Source organism: Narcine bancroftii, chromosome 2 (assembly GCF_036971445.1).
Source record: "Narcine bancroftii isolate sNarBan1 chromosome 2, sNarBan1.hap1, whole genome shotgun sequence".
In the NCBI taxonomy this organism is placed as follows: domain Eukaryota; kingdom Metazoa; phylum Chordata; class Chondrichthyes; order Torpediniformes; family Narcinidae; genus Narcine; species Narcine bancroftii.
In genome coordinates, this window is record NC_091470.1 from 229,585,735 (window position 1) to 229,611,102 (window position 25,368).

Consider the following 25,368-nt stretch of genomic DNA (forward strand, 5'->3'; position numbering starts at 1 on the left):
AATTAGTGTAGTGGATAGTGCAACACTGTTAAAGCACCAGCGATTGGGACTGGGATTTGAATCCCATTTTGTCTGTAAAGAATTTGTATGTTCTCCCCATCTCTGCATGGATTTTCCCCCCGGGGGCTCCGGTTTCCTCCCACTCATCAAAACAGACTGGAGGTATAGATTAACAGGCTCTTGGGTCGAAAGGGTCTATTACTGTGTTGTACATGTAAGGGAGTAACCCGTTTATGACATTTGGTTTTTTTCCTCTCTCTCAAACACACATTCATGATTACAGGATAGTGGAGCTGAATTCCCCTCCACTGTCCCAATACAGCCAACTTTCACATTTCCTCTCTACATTCATCGTTACCATCAGCTGCACCTGGACCCTACCACCAGAACCATCTACTTCTCCCCATCCCTTCTACAGGGATTTCTCCCTCTCAGCTCTCTGTGACCCTCAGTACCTTCCCCTGAAAGTACAGCAGGTGCACCACATGTAATCCCAAAGTAGCCTTGTCAACATCAGTGAGACTAAGCAGACATGGAGTTTTGCAGAGCACCTGTGCTCTTTCCACAATACCCATCTGAAGCTCTCAGCAATATGCTATTTTAACTCCCTTACCCATACCCAACTGTCCACCATTGGCCTTCTCCACTGCCTGAGTGAGGCCCAACCCTCTTATTCCACCCAAGTAGCCCAATGTATGAACACTGAATTTTACAATTTCATGTAACATGTCCCCTCTTCTGTTACTTGCATTCTTCACCCCTCTGCCCCGACCCAATTTTTGTCTTTTTTCCTGTGTATCCCACCCGTTCTCATCCTACTAATCCTCCTGATTCCATCCTTCTCCATCCACATTTCACTCAAAAGATACACCCTCCTTTCCATTTTCAGTTCCATCTGGTCCAATTTGCCTTTGCCTCTCCCCTAATAGCTTCCATATCTTCTCTACTTATTAGATTTCAGCACTTTAAATTTATTATCAGAATACATACATGATATCACATACAACACTGAGATTCTTTTACCTGCAGGTGAGGTAGAATTACCACTAATTAGTAGTGCAAAAAATGTAGTTTTTTTCTCTATCACGTCCCTCCAGCCAGCTTGTGATATTTTTAACAGGCGTTGGTATGTTTATCTTTATCTTGGTGTACAATTAACAAAAAGTCAAAATGAAGCTATATAATTTTATTGGAAATCAATAACAGGGACAATAGATCATATAAAGTTTGCTGCAATTTTACATTTATTAAACTACAGAATGAAGCACATATTTTACACATCCTAAACATTTTACACATCAAATCGTTCTGGTTATTCTGTTAAATGGGCAAATTAAAATCTCAGACAACTATAACAAGAATATCTGTATAAAAATTGTGAACATGTAAACTGTTTAAGCAGGGAACCCATTGATAGGTTTCCACCTCTTCCAAGTCATCCATTTTGTTGCATATTTTATTGTTGGTTTGTGGGGGAGGGAGGGAGAAAGTAAAAAGTTGCATCAATTCACAGGCTTCATTTCAGATGGTTAAAATATTAATTTTTTTCCCCACAAGATAACTTGTAGTTATTCTAGCCGATTTCTGCCTGGTCCCGATTAACTACTTCGTGTTTAAGTTAAATTTTAAACAAAAAAAAAAATTGAGAGCAGGATTGTTCCACTGGTTTCCTTCCACGTTGAAATGTCAACCAGACATGCGATTGAGCAGAACTGCAATTCCATAACTTAAGCACTAATGCCAGACAAACTCGTAGCTGGAAAGCCACCTTCCTGGCTCAGCTGAAAACAAGGCACACACGAGTTCTTCACCGATGTTTCCAATGCCAAACCAACTTCCTGCATCCAACACCTGAAACAAAAGAAAATCAATCAAAAGATGAACATAGAAAAAACGTTCGCTCATCTGCCCAATTTCAATGTAGCAAGAGGTTTAAAATACAGTTGTTTATCTTAATGATCATTTAAGAAGTCTTAGTTTGAGCTACTCACCAATCGCTTATTGACATCACACAGTAAACTGGCAGTTTCTGGAACTCATTGAAAGCAGACTGCTTCAATGTGTATGCTCCCATGTTTTCAAAGATGACCCAATCACCCACACTTAATTCAGGTAGGAGACAGTGTTCCACAACCTGATCAAGCCCATCGCAGGATGGTCCCCACAAGCTACTGGCAAATACAGGCTCTCCCAAATTTGGTTTCTATTAGAGAGGAGAAAAAAAAAGCAAAGGTGTAAACATGATTTTTCAGCTATGTTGCATTATCCTACATTTACCTCAAACAGCAAACTGAGGTTTTCTTGCTCAAAATAAGGAACTTGCAACAAAAATATCTACAAAGATATTCATATTTATAACTAAGGCAACACTATATGAAGAGCTGGCTTTAAATCATATTTAAAACTAAGGCAACACTATATGAAGAGCTGGCTTTAAAGCGAGATATTTTAGAAGTTGTTTTTCATTCCCCAGTGGTTAGTATGTTCATCACAACATTGGTTCTATCAGTTCATATTTTGTTGTAATCCTCCATAAAATTACATTTACTTTTAATGTACATGCCTTACCTCGCCTGATATTTCCACAATATATTGCAATTACTTGAATTTATTGTTTATACTCCTGTTTATCGCCATAAAAAATCATTAACCCACCTTGTGAAGAATTGGAATGGCTTTCACAGCTCCATACAGATTGTTTGTGAAAGAACCGTAAACACCATCACTTATGTAATACATGAAGAATGGCTCATCATTCATCGAAGAAACTAAGGATAGAAAAATCATAACAAAAATGCAGTAGTATTTTTTGTTAATTCTCATGAAGTATAATTAAAGTCACAGAAAGCACTTGTCATTACAATGTCCACAAAGCCAATTAGACACTGCAGTCAATATTTGGGATAGCATTATTGATATCATCTAAACATCTTGATACCTGCCATACAAATTAACTGCATAAATGGAGCAAGTAGCAATGGAACCCTTGGGATTTGTTGTACGGTATCAGTAAAATTGAAAGGGCGCAGAGAAGGTTTACTAGGATGTTGCTGGGTCTTCAGGAGTTGAGTTACAGGGAAAGATTAAACAGGTCAGGACTTTATTCCTTAGAATGGCAGGAGATTTGATAAAGATTTACAAAATTTTGAGGGGAATAGATAGTAAATGTGAGTAGGTTCTTTCCACTTAGATTGGGAGACATAAATACAAGTGGATATGGCTTTAGGATGAAAGATGAAAAATCTAGGGGAACATCTCATTCAGAATGGTGGGAGTTTGGAATGAGCTGCCATCTGATGTGGTGAATGTGGGGTCGCTCTTAAGTTTTAAAAATAAATTGGATAGATACATGGATGGGAGAGATCTGGAGGATTTTGGAATGGGTGCAGGTCAGTGGGACTAGAGGAATAATGTTTTTGGCACAGACTAGAAGAGCCGAATGACCTGTTTTCTGTGCTGTAGTTTTCTATGGTTCTATTACAACAGGGCATGGACAAGATGCAGAGTTGAGCAGAGAAGCGGCAGATGGAGTTCAATCCATATTAAGTGTGAAGTTATGCACTTTGAAAGGTTGAACCTGAAGGTGGATTACGTGGTTAATGACAGGATTCTCAGGTATAGAGGAACAGAGGATTCTTGGGGTCCAGGATCTTCATGGTTGCCATGAATGTTGGTGGTTAAAAAAGCATAAGATGTGGTGGCTTTCAATATTTGGTTGATTGAGTTCAAGAGCCGTGGGCTCATTTATAGCAACTCGATAAAACTCTGGTTAGATCACAATTAGAATATTGCGTTCATTTTGTGGCTTCATTACAGGATGTGGATGCTTTCGAGAGGGTGCAGAGGAGTTCTACCAGAATATTAATGGGTTTGGAGAAAAGCCTCAAGAAACAAAGTTGACACTCATATTATTCGAGTAGACATAAAATATACTCAAGGATTGAGCTGTTCCTGTTGTCAGTCCATATCCAAGGGAGAGTTAGGAAAACGGAATATAAAGCTAGATTGTTATCTGATCACTCACCCCTGTTATTAGCAATAGAGCTGGAGGACATCCCACCGAGAACGTATAGATGGAGATTAAACTCCATGCTACTTAAAAGACAGGATTTTAGAGAATTTATTGAGCGCCAAATTAAAATGTACTTTGAAATAAATACGGAATCAGCGAAAGATAAATTTATATTATGGATATGGATTATGGATTATTCATCAGAGGGCAGATAATAAGTTATGTAACTAAGATGAAGAAGGACTACAATCAGGAAATAGAACAGCTGGAAAGGGAAATAGTAAGTACAGAAAAAGAACTAGTAACAAGGGAAGATACAACAAAAAGAGAATTGGCGGACAAAAAAAATACGAAACACTACAAACGTATAAGGTGGAGAAGAACATAATGAAAATAAAGAAGTAGTATTACGAGCTAGGAGAAAAAAAAGCACAAAATACTGGCTTGGCAGCTTAAAACAAATCACATATAACCCAACAGAGATCAATGAAAACTTTAAGGAATTCTAAGAGCAATTATACGGAATTGAGAACGAAGGGAAAAAAAGACAAAATTCTAGCTAAAATTGAACTACTGAAATTGCAAGAAGAGGAGCAAAACAAATTGATAAAACCATTTGAAATAGAGGAAATACAAGATATATTAAAAAAGCTACCAAACAATAAAACACCTGGGGAGGATGGACTCCCAATAGAATTCTATAAAACATTTAAAGAGTTACTAATTCCTCCTCTCCTGGAAGTAATGAACCAGATTGAAGAAACACAAAACATGCCAGATTCATGTAAAACAGCAATAATTACAGTAATACCAAAGATGGGGAAATATTCACTAACACCAGCATCGTATAGACCAATATCTCTACTTAACTCAGATTATAAGATAATAGCAAGAAACAAAGTTGACAAAGCTAGGGGTTTTCTCTTTGGAGCAACATGATGAGGAGGTGACTTAACCAAGAGCAGCAATGGCCATTATCAGAGGACATCTGTTTAAGGTGAATGGAGGAAAGTTGAAGGAAGATTCAGAGGTTTTTTTTTGCAAAGAGCAGTGGGTGCCTGGCATGCATTGCCAGATGGGTGGTGGTGGAGGCTGTTACAATGGGGACACTTAACAAACTCTTGCATTAGATATACAGCATGACAACAGGCCATCTCAGCCCACGAGTTCATGCCGCCAAATTTACACCCAATTAACCTACACCCCCGGAGAAAACCCATGCAGACATGGGGAAAATATACAAACTCCTTACAGACTGTGGGATTCAAACCCTAGTCTGATCCCGATCGGTGTAAAGGCATTGTGCTAACCACTACACCAACCGTGCTGCCCAATGTAAACATGTATGAAAAATAGAGGGTTGTGTGTATGAAGTAAGGAAGGATTAGATTATGGAGTAGGTTTACATAGGTCAGCACAACATAATAGGCTGAGGGGCCTGTATCATGCTGTAATGTGCTACGTTTGTATTACCTTCAGACTGATCCTGTGAATCTCGTGCAATAGTCTTCTTGGCTACTATGTTAACTGCCAGAGTGAATGCAGAATTCACATAGTAACTGCCGGGTTCAGCAATAATTTTAATATCACTTTTAGAGAAGTAAATATCAAGGAGCGGATGAATGGCATCAAAAATCTAGAATTAGAGAAAAATAAATTATGAATACCATCACTTACAACACTTATTAAAACACTTAGGGTTACTAAATAATGCTTATATCATGTTTAAGATCTAATCTATCACTATATTATTTGATTATCATGAAATGATTACATTTTAAATGGAAGGTTTATTGTTGTATTTGGCTTTGGCCTATATTGTAGTTGAGAAGGAACGGGAAGATGGAAAAAGGTTTAAGGTACGTCCAATGCCGCCACCACTCCCTTTTGCCCAGTGCTGCCAAACCTGTTCTCCCCCCCCCTCCCCCACAATCCAGCACCGGGATTCCATGCCTGGGGTTCAATGAGGGACCATGTAGTCCTGAAGGGGTCAATGGTCTAAAAGGTTTGGGGTCCCCTGTTTTAAGGCATCAGCAAAACTAAGATGGCCAAATCTTTCTTTTGAAAAGTTTGTTACTTATTCCTTTGCACCTAATATATGAGAAAGTTTAAGAAATTGTTGAGATTTTGGAATACCCATTAGCAAACTTATGACATTGAAGCATTTCAACTAGCATTATCAGGTGCACAAGGAGTCCTGAGATTTTCTTGCCACTTCAGCATGGGGAAATTTTTATCATATAAAATACCCCAAACTTGCTTAACAAAAGAGCAATATATGATAAACTTCAGATGTTTGGGAGCCGCAAGACATGAAAAAACATTACATGCACTTTTTTACTCTTCTGTGCACATTTCATTACAAAAATTTTATATAAAGAAATATATCCACCTAATAATACTTATTAATGAATGTAGCTTTTAAAACAGCTAATTTGTATTAGTTTCAACAATCAAAAAGTACACATACTGTATATACTCGTGTAATAGTTGAATTTTGTGGGCAATTTTTCTGGCAAAACTTAGGGTGTTGAAAATTACATGCATACTACTTTTGATTGCACTAAGTATGTGTCGCTTGGGGCATTGGGAACTTGAATGGGCAGGTGGGACCGAGATGAGAGTCCATGGTCAGTGTATCAGGTACATGGTACTGACTATTACACACACACAAAAAAAAAATATATATATAGACCAAATATTTTCAATCGCAAGCTGCACCTACTAAAACTACTATTGTGAGTTCCAGCTCATACAATTTCTGTCTCAGCCAACATTTCCATGAGCCACATATCATACATCATGCACATCATACATCAAAGAGCTTATGAGCCGTGGTTTGGCCATCCCTGATATAAAACAAAGTTTTCAAGATACAAATTTGGAATAAGTTAAAATTTGATATTCTCCATACCTTTTCAAGCTGTAATTCACCATCTGTTCCAGAAAATCCACCTCCAATATCAAGTAGATTCATGTCAAAACCAAGGTCTTTCTATAACAAAGAATATGAAGAATCAGAAAGTTGTATTCAATTCTGCTTTACAATTATCTTGATTTGTAATTTGCATTTTCTTTGAAATGATACACAAGTATTTAAAAACCAAAACTGTGGATAAATTACCACAGGCTTTTTTGCAAAATGAACACAATATACAGTATACGCCAGCATACAAGTATAAGAAAACCCCTAGAATTTCCACTTACAATGCAGGGTTTGAGCTATACTCATTGTACAAGACTACCACTGACCAGTGGAGTGATACTGTCATAAAATGTCAAAAGCAAATCACCCAGTAAAGTCTTAAATTTTATAAGCACATTTTAAAATAAACCAGTCGCCTCATTTAACAGACCATTTAAAGCCTGTATGGATGACAGCAGTTGGACTGGGTGGATGGACACTGCAAGGGAGTGCTGAGACCTTGCTGTCAAGGTTTGCAATGTACACTTGCTACAGGTGAGTATTGCTGTCAAGGTTCACGTTATACACTTGTTGCAGGGGAACACAGACTTTGCTGTCAAGGATTGGATTTTATACTTGGCATATAAGATGACCCCTGGTTTTGGGATGGCCTTTTTAAGTTTAAAGTCTCACCTTGCACGCTATCATATACACCAAACCAAAAGGAATGGTTGAATTGCTAGGTAGTCAATTATAACAATGGTCCCAATCAGGAAATGTTTTATAACCTGACCCTTTAGAGAAAAGAATCAAGAATTATAACATTTTATGCAGTACTAGGTTTGCGATATCCTAAAATTTCTATCAGATTACATCCAATTTCTGATTGATGTCTTGAAATCTGAGATGTTTGTTTAAAATAAACAACTTCTGTAAACCAGTTGCATTCTCATGAGGAGCACCCTCTACTGGATCAATGCTGTGTTGACAACACATCACACTTTTTAAAATCAAGTTACACAAGAAAATCTGCAGACGCTGTGATTGTAGTTTAATACACAAAAGTGCTGAAGAAACTCAGCAAGGTCAGGCAATGTTCTTCATAGCAAATACATATAACTAATATTATGGGCCTATTATCAACATGATGTCAAATAATTCACAAATCAACAGGATACTTACAGCCATATCAAAGATGCACCTTGCATCAGCTAAAGCGTGCAGATAAGTCTCTATATTATTGTTTGAGCTTGAAACATGAAACCTGTTGAAAACAAAATAATTTATTGTCACCTGGTCCTAGTTAATCATTTTCACAAGCCCACTTTTGAGATATTGCCTTTGTCCTATTCACCTCGCCCATCCTCTGTTACTGAAAACTTGTTTTCTCAATTTCCCAGTAATGAAGAGCATGTGACCTGAAACTGTTCACTTTGTTTTTCTTTCCATAGATGTTGCCAGATCTGCTGTGTGTTTGTAGCATTGTTTTTATTTCCCCAAAACAAAAGTGGACGTGGCCATTGTTTTTTGCAGAATTACTGCAATGACAGCGTTTCACTTCGACATGGCTGTCAGTCAGATCTACCTATATTCCTAATCCCCAAAGATTTCACAAATATTTCAAAATGTGTAATGAAAAACCATTTGGATAGTCTGTTCAGGAACACTATGTTCAAATTTTATTGAACTAGATTGTCTGGAGAAGTTTGCTGGGACATTTTAAGGTCAGCATGGAACAAGAAGAATTTTTATGCCACAGGCAATGCATACAGATCAGAAAAACTAAATCAATTTAGAAGCTTGGTATAAAATTATATTAATTCAATATTTGATTTTCAATAAGCTCAGTACATGTGTGGCTTAGTTACATAATATTTCATCAGGATTTGGTTTTATTGTGCTTTTAAAAAAAAGTTTCTCACCTCACACCAACCATTTGAATTCCCAGTTCCTTGGCAGATTCCAAAAGGTGCCTGCAGTCCTTCAATGTAGCTCCAAACTTCATACCCATCTCATTTTCTTCATTTGAATCAGCAGTTGCAATGTCTACCAAGAGCCTAAGAGAAGAGGAAGATGATTGGGGCACAGTTGGTTTACATCATCATATGTGTAGCTTGAAGACTGTCAGAAGTATGAAGATTATGTTGGCAGAAGCTCCCACTTCCAAGCTCTGAATGTGAACCTAGACAAAAACAAATCCTGCGCAGGAAAGAAAACTGATGATTAGGGCCTAGATGTGTAGCTACATGCAAAGGACACGGAGGAGAAAAAAAACGTAGCAAGCCAAGACTCAATTGTTTCATCAAATGAGTTGACTGGATACTGTAACAAAAGACAATAAAAGAATAGTACATTTAAGTCAGTCGATTGTCTAACTCGAATATCAAATTGCAAAATCTTGCTCGGTGTACATTTTTTAAAATGATTATCAAGACAAACTCTTAATTGTATAATCACTGACCTAAGTACTCACTTGATCTCACCCAACATTAAAATTTCAATTGATCTCAAATTACACGGTAATGGGATTAGCATCTCAAAATTTAGGCTTGAGGTGAAAATATTCCACTCCTATCAGCTGCACAGAATCCTGACAGAAAATATGAACACATAATGTTGGCAAGACTGAATTGTGATTTTACACCAGTGCCAAGATAGCAAGGACTATGTGTTGTGCAGACTTGGCATAATGCTAAATGCCCCCTGACAGCCTCAATTCAGCACAGGGTTTGATCGACGAGGGAAAAAAGCTCTTTGCAGTCCTCTCTGCCACTGTTTCTGGTGTGAATGTTGCAGCAAAAATTTCAGAAATCCTTTCAAAAACTGTCTTAAGCAAAATTTGCTTAAAGTAAGAGACACACAAGATAAACTTCAGATGTTTGAGCCGCAAGACAAAAAATAATTACATAAGTTTTTACTTATTCATATTTTGTTACAAAAAATGTATTAAGAAATACATGTTAATAATATTCATGTATAAAGTTTTTCAACTGCTGATTTATATTAGTTTCAATAATCAAAATGTACATATATGCAGTGCTCTCCATAATGTTTGGGACAGACACCTTTCTCTTCCCCGTGCCCCAGTTTTAAATTTGTAATCAAACAATTCACATATCATTAAAGTGCACATTCCAGACTTTATTCAAGTGTAGCAGGCCGAGCGGCTGCGTAGAGCCGCGGGTTGGGTTGTTGCTCACTCACCTGGGCAAGAAACTTGTGCACATGGCGCTGTGAGCAGACTAGTGGCACACTGGGCGGTTGTGCTTCTTTCTAGAGGGCGTGGGGCTCCCATCATGTTTAAACACGCCAGCCCCGCAGATTGGTGGCAAGTACGTGGTGACATCACTCCCGGTCTCAGGAGGGATACAAAAGGAGGAAGCAAACTCGAATAAATGGTCTTTGCTGACTAAATCTGTGTATGTGTATTCATTTAGTAGCTCAACCAGAGTAGTCGCTACACAAGGTTATTTGAATACATTTTGGTTTGACCAAGTAGGAATTACAGCACTTTTTATACATAATCCCCTCATTTCAGGGCACCATAATGTTTGGGACATTTGGCTTAACAGGTGTTTGAGAGTTCAAGTATGTTTAATTGCTTTATTGCGGCAGGTATAAAACAGCTAGGCTTGCTCCTAAGCTTTTGAGCGAGTTTGGAGTCTGTAGTTGTCATTTTTTTCAACACGAGGACCAGAATTGTGCCAATGAAAGTCGAAGAAGCCATTATGAGGTTGAAAAAGAAGAATAAGTCAGTAAGAGACATCATCCAAACTTTAGGATTACCAAAATCAAGAGTTTGAACATTAATAAGAAGAGCGAACTGGTGAGTTCAGTAATCATAAAGGAACTGATATTCCAAGGAAGTCCTCCACTGCTGATTTCATAAGTATTCTCATCATAATGAAGACAAATCCCCAAATGTGGTCTGACAAATCAGAAAGACTCTACAGGAGGCAAGTGTGGATGTGTTAATGATTGCTGTTTGCAGAAGACAACATAAACAGAAGTACAGAGGCTACACAGCAAGATGCAAACCACTAGTTAGCCACAGAAAGAGGATGGCCAGGTTACAGTTTGGCAAGAAGCATTGAAAAGAGCCTGCAGAATTCTGGAAAAAAGGACTTGTGGACAGATGAGACCAAGATTATCCTGTATCAAAGTGATGGCAAAAGCCAAGTGTGGAAGCGTAAAGGTACTGCCCAAGATCCAAAACATACCCACCTTTGCCATGGTTTGCACCTTGCTGTGTAACCTCTGTATTTCATTTCTGTCATCGGCAGAGGAAATCTTCCTTGGAATGCCAGTCACTTTGTGATTACTGAGCTCGGCAGTATACTCTCTTCTTGATGTTCCAAACTGTTGATTTTGGTTATCCTAAGGTTTGGATGATGTTTCTTACTGTTTTATTCTGGTTTTCAGACTCATAATGGCTTCTTTGACTTTCATTGGCACAACTCTGGTCCTTGTGTTGAAAAATGAAAAACTATAGACTCCAAAGGTGATCAAAAGCTTTGAAGCAGGCCTAGCTCTCTTATACCTAGACCAATGAAGCAATTAAACATATCTGAGTAGTCACAACCACCTGTGAAGCCAAATGTCTCAAACATTATGGAGCCCCTGAAATGTAGAGACTACACATAAAAAGTGCTGTAATTTCTATATGGTCAAACCAAAATGTACACAAATAACCTTGATTAAAATCTGGAATGTGCACTTTAAACACACGTGAATTGTTTGATTACACATTTAAAACTGTGGAGGACAGGGGCAAATAAAAGTGTACGTCCCCAACATTATGGAAATCACTGTACATACCAAATATTTTCAAAATCCTGACCGATTTTCTGGGGCATTCAGGTTTCCTGCATGTTGGCACAAGACAACATTTCTATTGCTTAGAACTATGTAAATTTGCTAATGGCACTGGGTGGGATTGTTGTCAAAAAAATAGTTTACATCTAATTCAAGCCTTTGTTTGACATGTGCCATTGTTCTGGCTTTCTTTTGTGAAAATCAATGGCCAATGTTCCAGATAGTATTTATTATCCACAATTTCTTGACAGAACAGAATAATCTTCCACAGATATAAATATAATGGACAGGTTTTGGTTTTAAAAATGTAAAACTCAAGCCAAAATAACGTTCTTTTTACCAATAGTTGAAAGATCAATAATGCTCTGTAAAAGTTGAAATACTCATTTAGCAGCAGCCCATCAAAAATCCAAGTTTCTATGCTATTTAAATTATCACTGTTTAATGTAAAATACTAATAAAAAAGTAAAAACATCTGCAAAATGTTACACGTCAAACAGTGAGGGTATGGGATATATAAAGCATTATTAATGCTTAAATATTTTAAATTGTGGGGGTAAGATTACTTACTTGGCATTGGGATGATTACGTGCAATTTTCAGAAGTTCAGCTTCATTATCACAACTCATGATATTTATTCCCTTTTTGGCTGCATATTTAATCTGGGAGACCTGCTTACATGGGTTGATGTAGATGATATTGTCAGGTGTAACACCCAAGTTTTGCACAAGGGTGATTTCATTCTGTGTGAGCAAATAAGATCAAGCTGAAGCATTTCAATTGCATCATCATCTGTATGATTTTAAATGTTAAGAATTAAGAAAAAAAACATTTCAGAATAATGAAATAAGAGAATGAGACCTTAAACGTTCACAAGTCACCTTGTTTGCACAGGCAAAACCTGTTCCAAGAGCGGCCAAAACTTCAATTACAGATTGATTGCTGTTACACTTGACAGAGTAAAATGGTTTCACGTCCGTCATCACGTTCTGCCATCCAATGTTCTTCTTCATCACATTTCCAAGATCAGCAACAAAAAAGGCATTTCTTTCAGTTTGCTAAAATTGATTATAAAATATTAGTTTATAATGAATTCTGTGCTAAATACATCTTCGATTATTTGAAACAATAATTTTGTTAACTATTTTAATAGCAATAGCTATAGAAATGAAGTTCCCTATGCTTCAAATAATTAATACACTGGAGAAGCTTGGCCATAAACAAGATGATCACAAATTTAATTCCCAAATGGTACTGAAAGTTGTTTTTACAAGATAATCTAATCCTACCTCACAATCCTCTTCACGTGAGGATGTGAATGCTAGATTAGAGCAGATGTTTGTTTAAATTGTCTTTTGAGAGTATCCAGTTACTGAAATTAATGCAGAATGAGGGAGAGATTTGGGAACAATAATTTTATCTTGGATATCTTCAAATGGGCAGTAATTTAGATGGAATGATGCCATTTAACAGCAATGTCACTTGATAATAGCATAAATCAGACAAGGAGGCCAGTTTGTCGGAGTCATGGCTTTCTCAATTTTCTGTTAAAAATGACATCACTGTATATTTAACTTGCTATCCTGAGACAAAGAATGCAAGAGAGAACAATAAAGAATGGAAGTTTATTTAAAACCTCATTAATAAACTGTCATGGGCAGCATAATTAAAATCCTAATTCTAAATTGAAACTGGAATAATATATAAAGAGAATGGGACAAAATATAAGAATGATTTCTGGAGTTCAAAAATTAAACCAAGCCCACATCCACAGTGGAATTAATTGGTATTATCCATACAAATTTTAAAATAATAGCTAATTTGCATTCAAACTTTCTTGTGACAATCAGTTTGAAAAGAAGTTAGTTTGATTGGAAATGTCTGGATTTTGAGATAAATACAGCAACCCTCGCGTTAAGGGCATTTAGAATATGAAAATTTGCCCATACAGAATTACAGGAAAAGAAAGTATATAAATTCTATTATAAATATTATGGAAATATAGTGACATGGACATTTTTCTTGGAATACAACCTCATCCCTCCGCTGCCCCTCCACCCTCCAACAATGCATTGTTTGTACATTTTTTCATGGAAATGTTTCCTCAGAAATGCAGTTGTGGAACAGATCAGGATACATCAAATAAATGTGGCATTACAATGCTTAGACATGGGTCCTTGGCATTAAAATGTCCACATAGAAACAACAAATGGAACAATGTAAAACACAAAAGTCTGCAGACACCATGGTTGAAGTAATAACAACACTGGAGGAACTCAGCAGGTCAAACAGTGCAAACATTAGCAAAGATAAAGATACATAATCAACGTTTCGGGCTTGAGCCTTTCATAAAGGTATGGAAAAATATGGATTAAAATGTTCCTTTGAATGATTTTTTTTCCATTAAAGCACCATTTTTAGAAGGAAACTGGAAGTTTGAGGAAGAGGCATTGTAAGTCTGTTATATGATAAAATGACAAATGCAGTACAGGTGACCCCCACATCCCACATTATGATGGTGCGATTGAGGATGCATTCCTTGACAATGGATCTCTCACTGGCAAAAGATTGTGCCCGGTTTCTTTCTGCCATGCCAAGCTTTTAGGAGGTGGGGATATCAGGCAAAGGGATGGGATTTGAGGATGGGGGTCATGAATGAAAAGTGCTGCAAAAGGAGTCAAGGTGGTAATGTTCAAGAGCATCGACTTAGTGGAAGTTGAATAAAGACTGAAAGATTCAATTGAGAAGTTGCCTACGATTGCTATGGCTCCCTAAATGCAGAGAAAATGCCTCACCGGTGAACAATGAGTGGCAAAGGAAGGACTTGGCTGTGATTGATATCCCAATCTATGCTGCAATTTTATTACACTACAATATTGAGAGAGTGAAAAGACAGAAGTCGTTTCTTTTGCATTCAATGTCTTAGTTATTTTTCAGAGTGAGTGAATTTTATTCCTTTTCTAAAATTTCTGATTTGCGTATTCTTTAAGGGTGAATCCCAGGTGGATTTTAAAATGCGTTTTTATTTTATGGCAGTATACAAAGTTCCTAATTCTCAAAATGAAAGTTTCTATCAATAGACACAATCACAGTACAAATGTACAATCATAGTACGTTATGCATCATCAGGAGTGGATGTCAACTATTTCAGATCTGCATCAGTAAACATATTAGCAAAATATGTAAATTGGATCACAGTGGGAACAAATGTTTCTTGAAATTTAAATGTATTCCAGGCATTTTAATGCCTCGAATATTTCAAACGAAAGCTAAATTCAGCATCTACTTTTCCCCAGAAAACACATGTAGATATTTGCTTCTCACTGGAATGATGTTGAATGTTATCAACTTATTTTCGCAGATTAAAGTACATCATCTAACATTCCCAATCATTCCCTCGAGCATTTTATGTTTCAAAAATTTCCTCCATTCTCTTCCCTTGATCAGCAATGACCTGAAAACTTATCATTCTTTTGACTCTTGACTATGAATTTAAGAGTAAACTCTTTCCTCCCTTCAGTACTCCTCTAGAAGTTCCTCTTCAGAGCTATTGTTCCTTATTGTTGTGGATCAAGCATCACTTAACAGTCCAGAGATACCAGGTATTATAACAACATTTTTATCAACACCAACACACATACTGTACTATATAATATGCCTTATTTTTGAAAAATACGGTTAGGACCATGATTAACTAGCACACATGTTATGCCCACACACAGTAATCAAGACATGTATGTGACGAGATTAATCCTCCTCTTGTTCTTCATGACATTTGCAGACAGTTTAGGACTTGATTCATAGCCCACTCTATCTATGTTATCTCTGTTCTCAAGAGTCAATAATTTTTATATGCTCACTGCTCTTCAATATCTTATGATTATGGCAGGTTAAATCCTTTTACCTACTTCCCCAGTGTCCTCCCATACAGAACCATACACTTCTCCAAGAATTCTCCTGTATTTTTAAAGGGGTAAGTCATTTATAATTGAGATGAGGTAACTTTTCTTTGTGCATGTGGTGAGTCTGAGGGATTCTCTATCCTGGAGGGTGATGGAAGCTCAGTCACTTAGTTCATTTAAAACAGGATTTCTATACATCACAGGTTGAGGATAGCGCAGGAAAATAGTACTGTTGATGATCAGCAAGTATAACTGACACAGAGGCTTGGTCCAAATGGCTTATTCATCCTCGTTTATCTTGCCCCCTATAAAAATTTTAAAAAGTCTCCATGTGACCCTAACAATGGGTATGATCTGCCAATTTTAACTGCATCAGTTTTGTAATTCTAACATCCTTTCCAATTAATGTAAACATTTGTTCATTATATGGTTCCCTTATTTTAGAAGCAATTTACTTTTTTCACACTTACGAGGGCTGAAGTCAGTAAAAGGAGTTTCTGAATTCGCTGACTAATGTTTGCTGCATGTCTAACTTAATTGTTATTAAATTTAAATATTTCACAGAAGTTTATTTCATTTGTATACTCCAAGACTTCTTAAAGCACATAAAGCACTTTTTAATGTCATACCTTTCCCCAATCAAGCTTTATGCAGTTGTATATTTCAAGTAAAAACATAATGCTGGAGAAACTCAACAGGTCAAACTTTGCTATATAAAGTACAGTTTGACTTGATGAGTTTCTCCAGCAATGTGTTTTTATTTCAACCAGTATCTGCAGACTTTTGTGTTTTACTTGAATATTTTAACATGGCCTACATGCCAACTATCTATGGATTGAGTGCATGCTCTCGTTTTTCTGCACAAACTTACTCTGATCCACATTAAACTGCATCTGCTTCCTTTTCTTTCCATTAAGCAAATATCAACCTCAATGTTTTTATTACTTGGGGCAGCATGGTTAGCGCAACACTGTTGGAGCATCAGCGATTAGGACAGGGGTTTTACGTTCTTGTATCTGTGTAGGTTTCTTCCATTTGAATCGGTTTTCTCCCACCATTTAAAACATACCAAGAGTTGTAAGTTAATTGGGCGGCACGTGCTTGTGGGCCAAAAGGGCCTGTTACTGCGCTCTATGTCTAAATTCTACATAAATTTCAAAACAGATTCTTCCTTCTTTTGTATTCCATGATTAATTCACTGCACCCATCTCTGCATGTGTTTTTTTTTGCACCATGGAAGATGGCAATGAAACACATCGTACAGACAAGCACCCTTTCCAATACACAATTCAACAATTATCAGCTCTCAGAGACTGCATTTATGTTCACGGGTATTGGATCAGTTATTCTGTGATTCAGTGATCCTGGAGCAACAATAACAAATACCAGAGGGCATGTGTTTAAAGCAGCCATTCTAAGTGACAGCACATTTAAGGGGGGGGGGGGGGCACAAAGCGAAATCATAAAATCATTTTTTTAATGTAGTTAAGAAAGAAGTATGGAAGAAATTAACTAATCTTGACTGCTTCACATGGATGGGGGCCCATAAACTTTGAGGAGAGTCCAAACTGAATATTACAAACAAAAAGTCAAGAATATCTGGTTTAAGATGAGTGAAGGAAAGTTTAGGGGAAATGCCATATGTAAAGTTTTTTTAAACATACCTGGGGTAGCAGTGGAAAAATAGGGACATTCAGACAACTAATTCAAGAGTGCATAAAGCTTGAAAGGCACATGGATTTAAGAAAAATAGATGGTTATGGATATGAGGAAGGGAAAAATTAAATTGGAATAGGTTTTCATGGTTCGGCAGAAAGGGCCTATTCTGTGCTGTATGTCCTATGTATTTACCATCCCTCTTCAGTTCACCTCTAATTGTGCACCGAAAGTCAGAAGTTGGAGTTAGATCACAAGGGATCAGGCAAGCAAGCTAATTGGATACAAAATTGGCCTGGCAGTAGTAGGTCAAGGGTGGTGGAAGAGAGTGATTTTTCAGACTGGAGGCCTGAGACAACTGATGAGCCAAAGGATTCAAGTGCTGGATTCATTCTTGTTTGTTGTGTTTATTAACAAACCAAGTGAGAAATGGCATGATTAATAACTCTACAGATGGCACTAAAGTTGATAGTATAGTAGACAATGAGATTACAACAGGATCTTGATTAACTGAGAAGTGAGTTGAGAAATAGCAAATGGAGCTCGATTCAGTAAGTGAGGTGCATTTTGGCAGGTCACATCAGGGAAAATCTTGCACAATAAATGGAATTGAATTGCAGAAAGAAACCAAGGGGAACAGGTCCAGAGCTCCATGAATGTCTTGCCTCCATTAGTCATGACATTGAGTACAACAGTTGGGACACGTTACAGCAGTCCAAGATGTTGGTAAGGCCACATTTAGAATACAGCTTGCAGTTCTGGTCATCCTGCTTTAGGAAGGATGTTATTTAAATGGAAAGGAGCAAATAAGATTCTTGGACTGTTATCTTAGATGCAGGGACATTACCCCACCTAATCGTGCTCAATGGTTACGTGATGTTATGTCATGTTTAAACTTGAAGATTAGATGATCAATATCTGATTTAAATGTAAATTTTCAAACACCTTTTTGAATTTCTTTTATAATCTTTGATTTGTTATGAAAGTAGAAATGTTGACAATGAGGTCATTTATCACTGATGAGAATTCAGTCTTTCTTCGTTTTTTTGGGCACAAACAGCTTCTTTCTTGATAGTGGGTTTAGATTTTCCTTTTTTTAAATTAAAATAATATATCAATACAATATAATCTGTTTGATTAAAATGTGGAGTACCTTTGATAAAATGATATGATTTAAATGTAATGTATCTTTTTGAATTTTTTCTATATAATCTGTATGTACTCTGTATTTTTGGATGTGAATTTTAAATGTTAATAAAAATATTGAAAAGGAGTGTAATTGGATGAGTTTTAAGAAGCTCGAAGATTTTTCCCTGCAGTACAAGAGGTTGAGGGTGACCTTTCTGAGATATACCAAAATCATCACTGACAAAGATAAAGTGAATAACCAGTCTTTTCTCCAGAGTAAGAATGTGTAAAACCAGAGTTAGACAATTAAATTTAAAAGTTATTTAGACAGGTAAAAGGACAATAGTTTAGATCAGTGGTTCTCAACCTTTTTCTTTCCACTCGTATACCACTTTCAGTATTCCCTATACCAATAGGTGCTCTGTGATTAGTAAGGTATTGCTTAAGGTGGTATGTTGATGGAAAGAAAACGCATGAAAACCACGATTTTAATCGTACCTCATTGACTCGTTATGTGCACGGTTTCATAACTCCAAAGGAAATGGGCCAATGACAATTTTTCTCAAGCAAAATATTTCAATAACAATCGAGTCCAGAGCAGTTATTCTCAACCTTCTCACCCACATAACCCCTTAAGCAATCCCTTACTAATCACAGAGCACCAATGGCATAGGAATTATTTAAAGTGAGTGGAAAGATGGCATAGGGATTACTTAAAGTGAGTGGAAAGAAAAATATTGAGAACCACTAGTTTAGATGGATATGGGTCAAACAAATAGGACTAGTTTAGATGGGCAACTTGGTGGATGAATTGAGTTGAAGGGCCTGTTTCCATGCTATACAGATTCATGTGGTACAACTGGGTGCCCATTCTACCACTGGAATCCTTGTACGTGCAAGGCTGAAGGGTCTTCATGCTCGAATAGCTGGCAAATAAGCATGACACAATATATTACTATTTGAGTGAGAAGTGCACAGAAGTAGATCACTTGTTAAAATCCCAGGAATTATGAAGTGTTTTAAATTTATTTATTTCATAAAGTTTTATCATAAACCCCATTGAAGCTTTCAAAAGCCTCTCAACTAAGTTACTGAATAAACAAGTTTAAAAACAAGTTTAAAAACTGAACCAGCCAATAGATCAGTGTTCTGTGAGCAAGGGCACAGGACAAGCGGATTTCAGCGCACTCCATTTTGAAAGAGAACTCGTTAGTACTAAGGATCAGCTCAGCTCATGCTCTGTATCTTTAACATGCCAGTTTAAGCAGGCGGCCATTGCAAATTGCCAAGTTTGTGCAGTTGACTGGATCCAGGATTAATTATTTTCTTTAATTCTTGTCCTATCACTGATGCACACGCCAATGGAAACAACTTTTCCTTATTAGGAAATTATTGGCTTTAATAACATAATTTCTAACATCTCAGTCTTCTTCTCTACGTTAGCTTTCAGAATCAGAATTATTGTCATGAACACATCATGAAATTCATTGTTTTGCTGGAGAATCACAGTGCAAACATTTCTATAAAATACATTTCAATATAAGGCAGTGTCTGTGGTTCACTGATCATTCAGAAATATGATGGCAGAGGGGAAGAAGTTGTCCTTGTGCTGCTGAGTGCTCGTCTTCAGGTTCCTGCACCTCACCACCCCCCCCCACCCCCGTACCCGATGGTAGCAGTGTGGAGGGCAGAGCCTAGGAGGTGGGGGTCCTTGAGGATAAAGGCTGCTTTCTTAAGACACCACTGCTTGTAGATATCCTTGATGGAGTGAAGACTGGTGCGTGATGTCTCTGGCCGGGTTCACAACTCTCGAGTTTTTCCTTTCCTGAGCACTGGCATCTCCATACCAGAGAGCGATGCAATTGACAGAATGCTCTCCACTGTACACCTGTAGAAGATTTTCTAGTACAGCTAAAATATCCTTGGTCTGCTCATGAAGGGTGAACAAAGAGTTGAAAATTCCACTTGACCAAGGAGAATCAAAAATTCTAATCCATTGTGTATCACATTTACGAAAAGGCTGTATTGGTTGGTCTTGGAGAGTGTGCAATGCAATTTACCAGAACAATACTCAAAACAGTCAACCAGTTTACCCATCTCGGCTGCACCATTTCATCGGATGCAAGGATCGACAATGAGATAGACAACAGACTCGCCAAGGCAAATAACGCCTTTGGAAGACTACACAAGAGTCTGGAAAAACAACCAACTGAAAAACTTCACAAAGATTAGCGTATACAGAGCCATTGTCATACCCACACTCCTGTTCGGCTCCGAATCATGGGTCCTCTACCGGCATCACCTACGGCTCCTAGAACGCTTCCACCAGCGTTGTCTCCACTCCATCCTCAACATTCATTGGAGCGACTTCATCTCCAACATCGAAGTACTCGAGATGGCTGAGGTCGACAGCATCGAATCCACGCTGCTGAAGATCCAACTGCGCTGGGTAGGTCACATCTCCAGAATGGAGGACCATCGCCTTTCCAAGATCGTGTTATATGGCGAGCTCTCCACTGGCCACCGTGACAGAGGTGCACCAAAGAAGAGGTACAAGGACTGCCTAAAGAAATCTCTTGGTGCCTGCCACATTGACCACCGGCAGTGGGCTGATATCGCCTCAAACCGTGCATCTTGGCGCCTCACAGTTCGGCGGGTAGCAACCTCCCTTGAAGAAGACCGCAGAGCCCACCTCACTGACAAAAGACAAAGGAGGAAAAACCCAACACCCAACACCCAACCCCAACCAACCAATTTTCCCTTGCAACCGCGTCTGCATGTCCCGCACCGGACTTGTCAGCCACAAACGAGCCTGCAGCTGACGTGGACATTACCCCTCCATAAATCTTCGTCCGCGAAGCCAAGCCAAAGAAGAATTTCTTTTTCAAAAGATAAAGTGCCAGGATAGATTACATAAACAATGGTTATATTTTTGAAATTTGAGAGGTTGTGGACCAATAAGCTCTAGTTTCAAGCTTTTAAGCAGAAATGACAAGATCATGGAGGCATACAGCACAGAATGATCCCCTTTGGTCCACTGAGTGTGTGCTATCCAGCAAGCACTAATGGACATTAACCCAACACTCATCTAATTTTTCTCCCTTGGGTCATCATACCTGAAGGAATTTACTTTGGGCAACTAATCTCCCACCCACATAACTCTGAAAAGTAAAAGTAAACCATAGCAGGAGACAATCAGCCACAAAAAAATTGTGCAAACATCATGGATAGCACCAGAGGTCGTGTAAATCTAGATTGTTGGAGCTGTGAGACAAGGCAGCAGCTCTACCAACAGCACTACTTTGTAAAAGATTGAGAAGCTTTAGATCAATAAATTGTATGCCATTTATACTATTTTTGGTTGAGTGGAAGGAAGAATGGCTCCAAGTATTCAGATTTAATCCCAAGCTTGGTTGCTGCCTGCCTGAACTTTGCACATTGACCGCATAGGTTTCCACCAGGTGTTGCAATTTTCTCATACATCACAAAAACCTAGGTTAATTGGCTCCTATAAATTAATGATGAATGAGAGAAGTTGCAAAAGGATGAAGCGCGAGGCAAAAAAATTATAGATAAGTGAGGTAAAAATATATTGACGGAGAGGGATTCATCTGTGAGGGAATGCTCTGTTGAGTTGGCATGGACCTGATAGACTGAATAGGCTCATTCTGCATACAACCCTGTATTGAAAAAATTTCCAGGATCAATCAAACTTTCCCATTTGTTGTAGAAGTAATACAAAATCGTAAAACTGTCTATAATGCACTGAATCTTTCTGAACTCAGCATGCTGCCTGCCAAAATGCTTCTTCCGTTGCAGAAAGCTGATGTTGACCCTCCAAAATGGAGTTAACTGGCTGATTTAAGAAACAGGAACATAGAAGGCGGCAGAAAGTGGCAAACCTAGCCAAGATCATCTCAGGCACTGAATTCCCATGCATTGAAGACATCTATGCAAGACGCTGTCTCAAGAAGAAAGTCAACATCATAAATGATTCCTATCACCTTGTTCACAATTTCTTCTTGCTGCTAACTTCAGGTCGAAGATACAGAACCCTCAAGTCCATAAAAGTCCTGTTCAAGAACAGCCCTCTTTCCTGTCTCCCACCCCCCCCACCCCAAACAACCTGTTGGTTCTTCAACTACCCTCTCCACAAACTACTCTGGAACCATCAATACATGTCTGTACTATTGAAATGTCACCTTTTTGTGTGCACCAAATACAACTGTGAATATTATCCTTTACAATTATGATCTCCTTTTGTGCTTAAGACACATTGATATAATTTATACTGTTGTTGGTGTACCTTCATAACTGTATGGCTGCAACAAGAATTTCAATGCATCTGTACATTGTACATGTTTATTACATTAAACTCTTATATCATGCAATATTTGTGGCAATTAAACCTTGACTGACAAATTTCTCTAACATTTTGCATAATGTTGGGAAATTCTAGCAAGAATGGACCACCACTCCTCCTGAAGTTCAGCATTGTATTAGTTTTGGGCATAGTAACTATGTTGGTTCACAAAAATCCAAAACTTCTATCAGATGAAATGCTGGAATACCGTTAATTCCAAGAAAGCTTCATCTCCTTAAGTAGTGAGAACAAGACCTTTGCTCCATTTTTGATGCTTTAGTGCAGATCATTACTTAAATGAAGCTAACTCAAATTAGAATGAAAAGCATACAAAATGTCTGATTTACAAACAACTCTTAGTTACGAACCAACAAGAAGACCGGAAGTAGAATGATACCAACTTCCGGTTAGAGCACGGTTGAGTCTAACTTGTTATTTTTCTTAAACAGTAAGTAATCTGAAGCAGTGCTTGCAAAATCCCATTTCTTCAGAATTTTATTATTTTGTTTCAACCGAATATTAATCAAATTGCAAATACAAACGAGAGGGAGGGAGGAGGGAGTGGGGAGCAAATGGGCGAAGAGGGGAGGGAGCGGGGAAGGGCAGGAGGGAGAGGGGGTGAGCGAGTGGGGAGGCGATGGCGAGCTGGAGGTGAGGGGGGGGGGGGGGGGAGGAGAAAGCGACGAGCAAGAGGGAGGGTGTGAACAAAGGTGCCAGGCGCGATCGGAAGGAGTGAAGCTGCTGGAGTGACGTGTGGTCAGGGACACTGCCGCCATCCAGCATCGTGACAGAGTAGCCATCTCGCCATCATCTTCTCCTGTTGAGTGTTAACTTTTAAATCATGATCTTATGACCGTATGTAGTTACTTTTATTATTAAAAGGGAAGTATTTTATGTGCATATAAAGATAAAATATATACTATATTTATATATATAAAATATATATAAAATATATACTTTATATAGTATATATAATATATACTATATAAAGAAGAAAAGAAAAGAAAAAAAAAGAAAGAATATACTAAGATAAACATTTGACTGATACAAAATAAGAACCTTATCTACCTGATCCAACTTGCATACAAATTCGAATTAAAGACAGACCTAGGTAAAGAAACTAATTTTTAACCCAGGGACTGCCTGTAATTCATGCCATAGTAATTAAAATGATTTGGCATCCAGTGCACATTGTTTGAAGTTTTAAAGTTCATCTCCTCAAACCTGGGCCTTAAGCCAACAAGGTGACGGGTTTGAAACGTTCTGGAGGTTGTTGGTTAATTCGGTGTAATTGGGCAGCACAGGGCTCATGGGCCAAAATGCCCTGTTACCGTGATACAAGTTAATGCTATCTATCAGTCCCAGCTCACTTTCATTCATGTACCCAGTAATTACCAATATTCCATATCAAGGTCAATGCTTTGGAAGTGAATAGAGTATTTATTAAAATCTAGAAACTTAAGTTTTGCCTTTTCAAATTTGATCACAGCCATACAATGAACATTGTTCTGTCTGCCTTAAAAATGAATAGCATATGATTGTCATTCACTTGAATCTATGAGAAGTATTTTGATCACACAGCTTCAATGTTGTGGGTCCCAGCCCATTATATTAAAATGTAATTTTTATATATCAAGTCAATTGACTTTCTGACTTAAGATATTATTACTTCATTTCATCTCAACAACATTTTTCTGTTCTTTTCTCCCATACGTGTCTCCCCTAAAATGCATCCAACTTTTTAACTTTTCAATTTGCTAGCACAATTGAAACACACGCTCTATAAAATTTAAACAGCATCAACAATGAAATAACGCATCAGATTGTGAGTTTGGAAGCAGCTAGAACGGTTAAAACAGCCTCTATACAATTATATTTTGAGTAACATTCTTACCATATCTAAACAGAAGATTACTTTCGGATGAACCCTGTGAATGTGCAAATATTGAACCTTACTGGTAAAATAGGTTCAAGGTGTAAGCATTTAGTATGAGAGTTCTCTTAAGGAAAACTGTGGTAAAGATGCTTATTCAAAACCTTTGGGTTAGATATAGTGTTTGACATACTGGAGCAGGTGAACAGATTTTTCAAATCAATAAATTATTTTGCATAATCACACGTGAGCAATCTGAGGCTTCAGATTTACAGTCATTGCCTAGCTGCCACCCCACTACACAAACGTACAAAAATTATGATCTAAAATGCACTTTCTGAAACATATACATCAACTTTAAAAGTGAATTAAAGAGACAATGGAAAATAAAACTTTGCAGCAATGTTAAGCAACAGAAATATGGTCCTCAGGATCATTCTACACTTCTCAATCCTACAAATCTTTATAATTATATGAAAATATTCTTACCTCAAGCATATGATCACGAATATGGTTGTCAATAACATCATTAAGTGTTGTTTTTTCTTCCAGAAGGTCAAAGGGGTAGGTTTCTTCAAGTTCAACAAATCCTTTCATCTTTAGGTGATCCACAAATCCAACACTCCAAAACCAAACACCAAGTGAAGGTTCTCACCGAGCCTTCAATATCGGGGTTTTAAAAATATGCAACAAACTGCAAAAGGAAATAAAATC

At 37.7% G+C, this 25,368-nt stretch overlaps 1 protein-coding gene across 1 annotated transcript in view; it reads right to left on the reverse strand.

The window, feature by feature from the left end:
- Positions 1–1,171: 1,171 nt before the first annotated feature.
- Positions 1,172–25,368, reverse strand: part of LOC138755128 (antizyme inhibitor 1-like) — a 56,432-nt gene continuing 32,235 nt past the window's right edge. Inside the window, exons 3-12 of the mRNA XM_069920483.1 lie at positions 25,144–25,348; positions 12,614–12,790; positions 12,303–12,475; positions 8,840–8,974; positions 8,100–8,181; positions 6,927–7,007; positions 5,486–5,648; positions 2,656–2,768; positions 1,992–2,203; positions 1,172–1,851 (exon numbers count right to left, since the gene is read on the reverse strand). Of these exons, the coding sequence (XP_069776584.1) occupies positions 1,728–1,851; positions 1,992–2,203; positions 2,656–2,768; positions 5,486–5,648; positions 6,927–7,007; positions 8,100–8,181; positions 8,840–8,974; positions 12,303–12,475; positions 12,614–12,790; positions 25,144–25,251 (1,368 nt within the window). The 5' untranslated portion in view covers positions 25,252–25,348 and the 3' untranslated portion in view covers positions 1,172–1,727. The remainder of the gene's footprint in view (positions 1,852–1,991; positions 2,204–2,655; positions 2,769–5,485; positions 5,649–6,926; positions 7,008–8,099; positions 8,182–8,839; positions 8,975–12,302; positions 12,476–12,613; positions 12,791–25,143; positions 25,349–25,368) is intronic.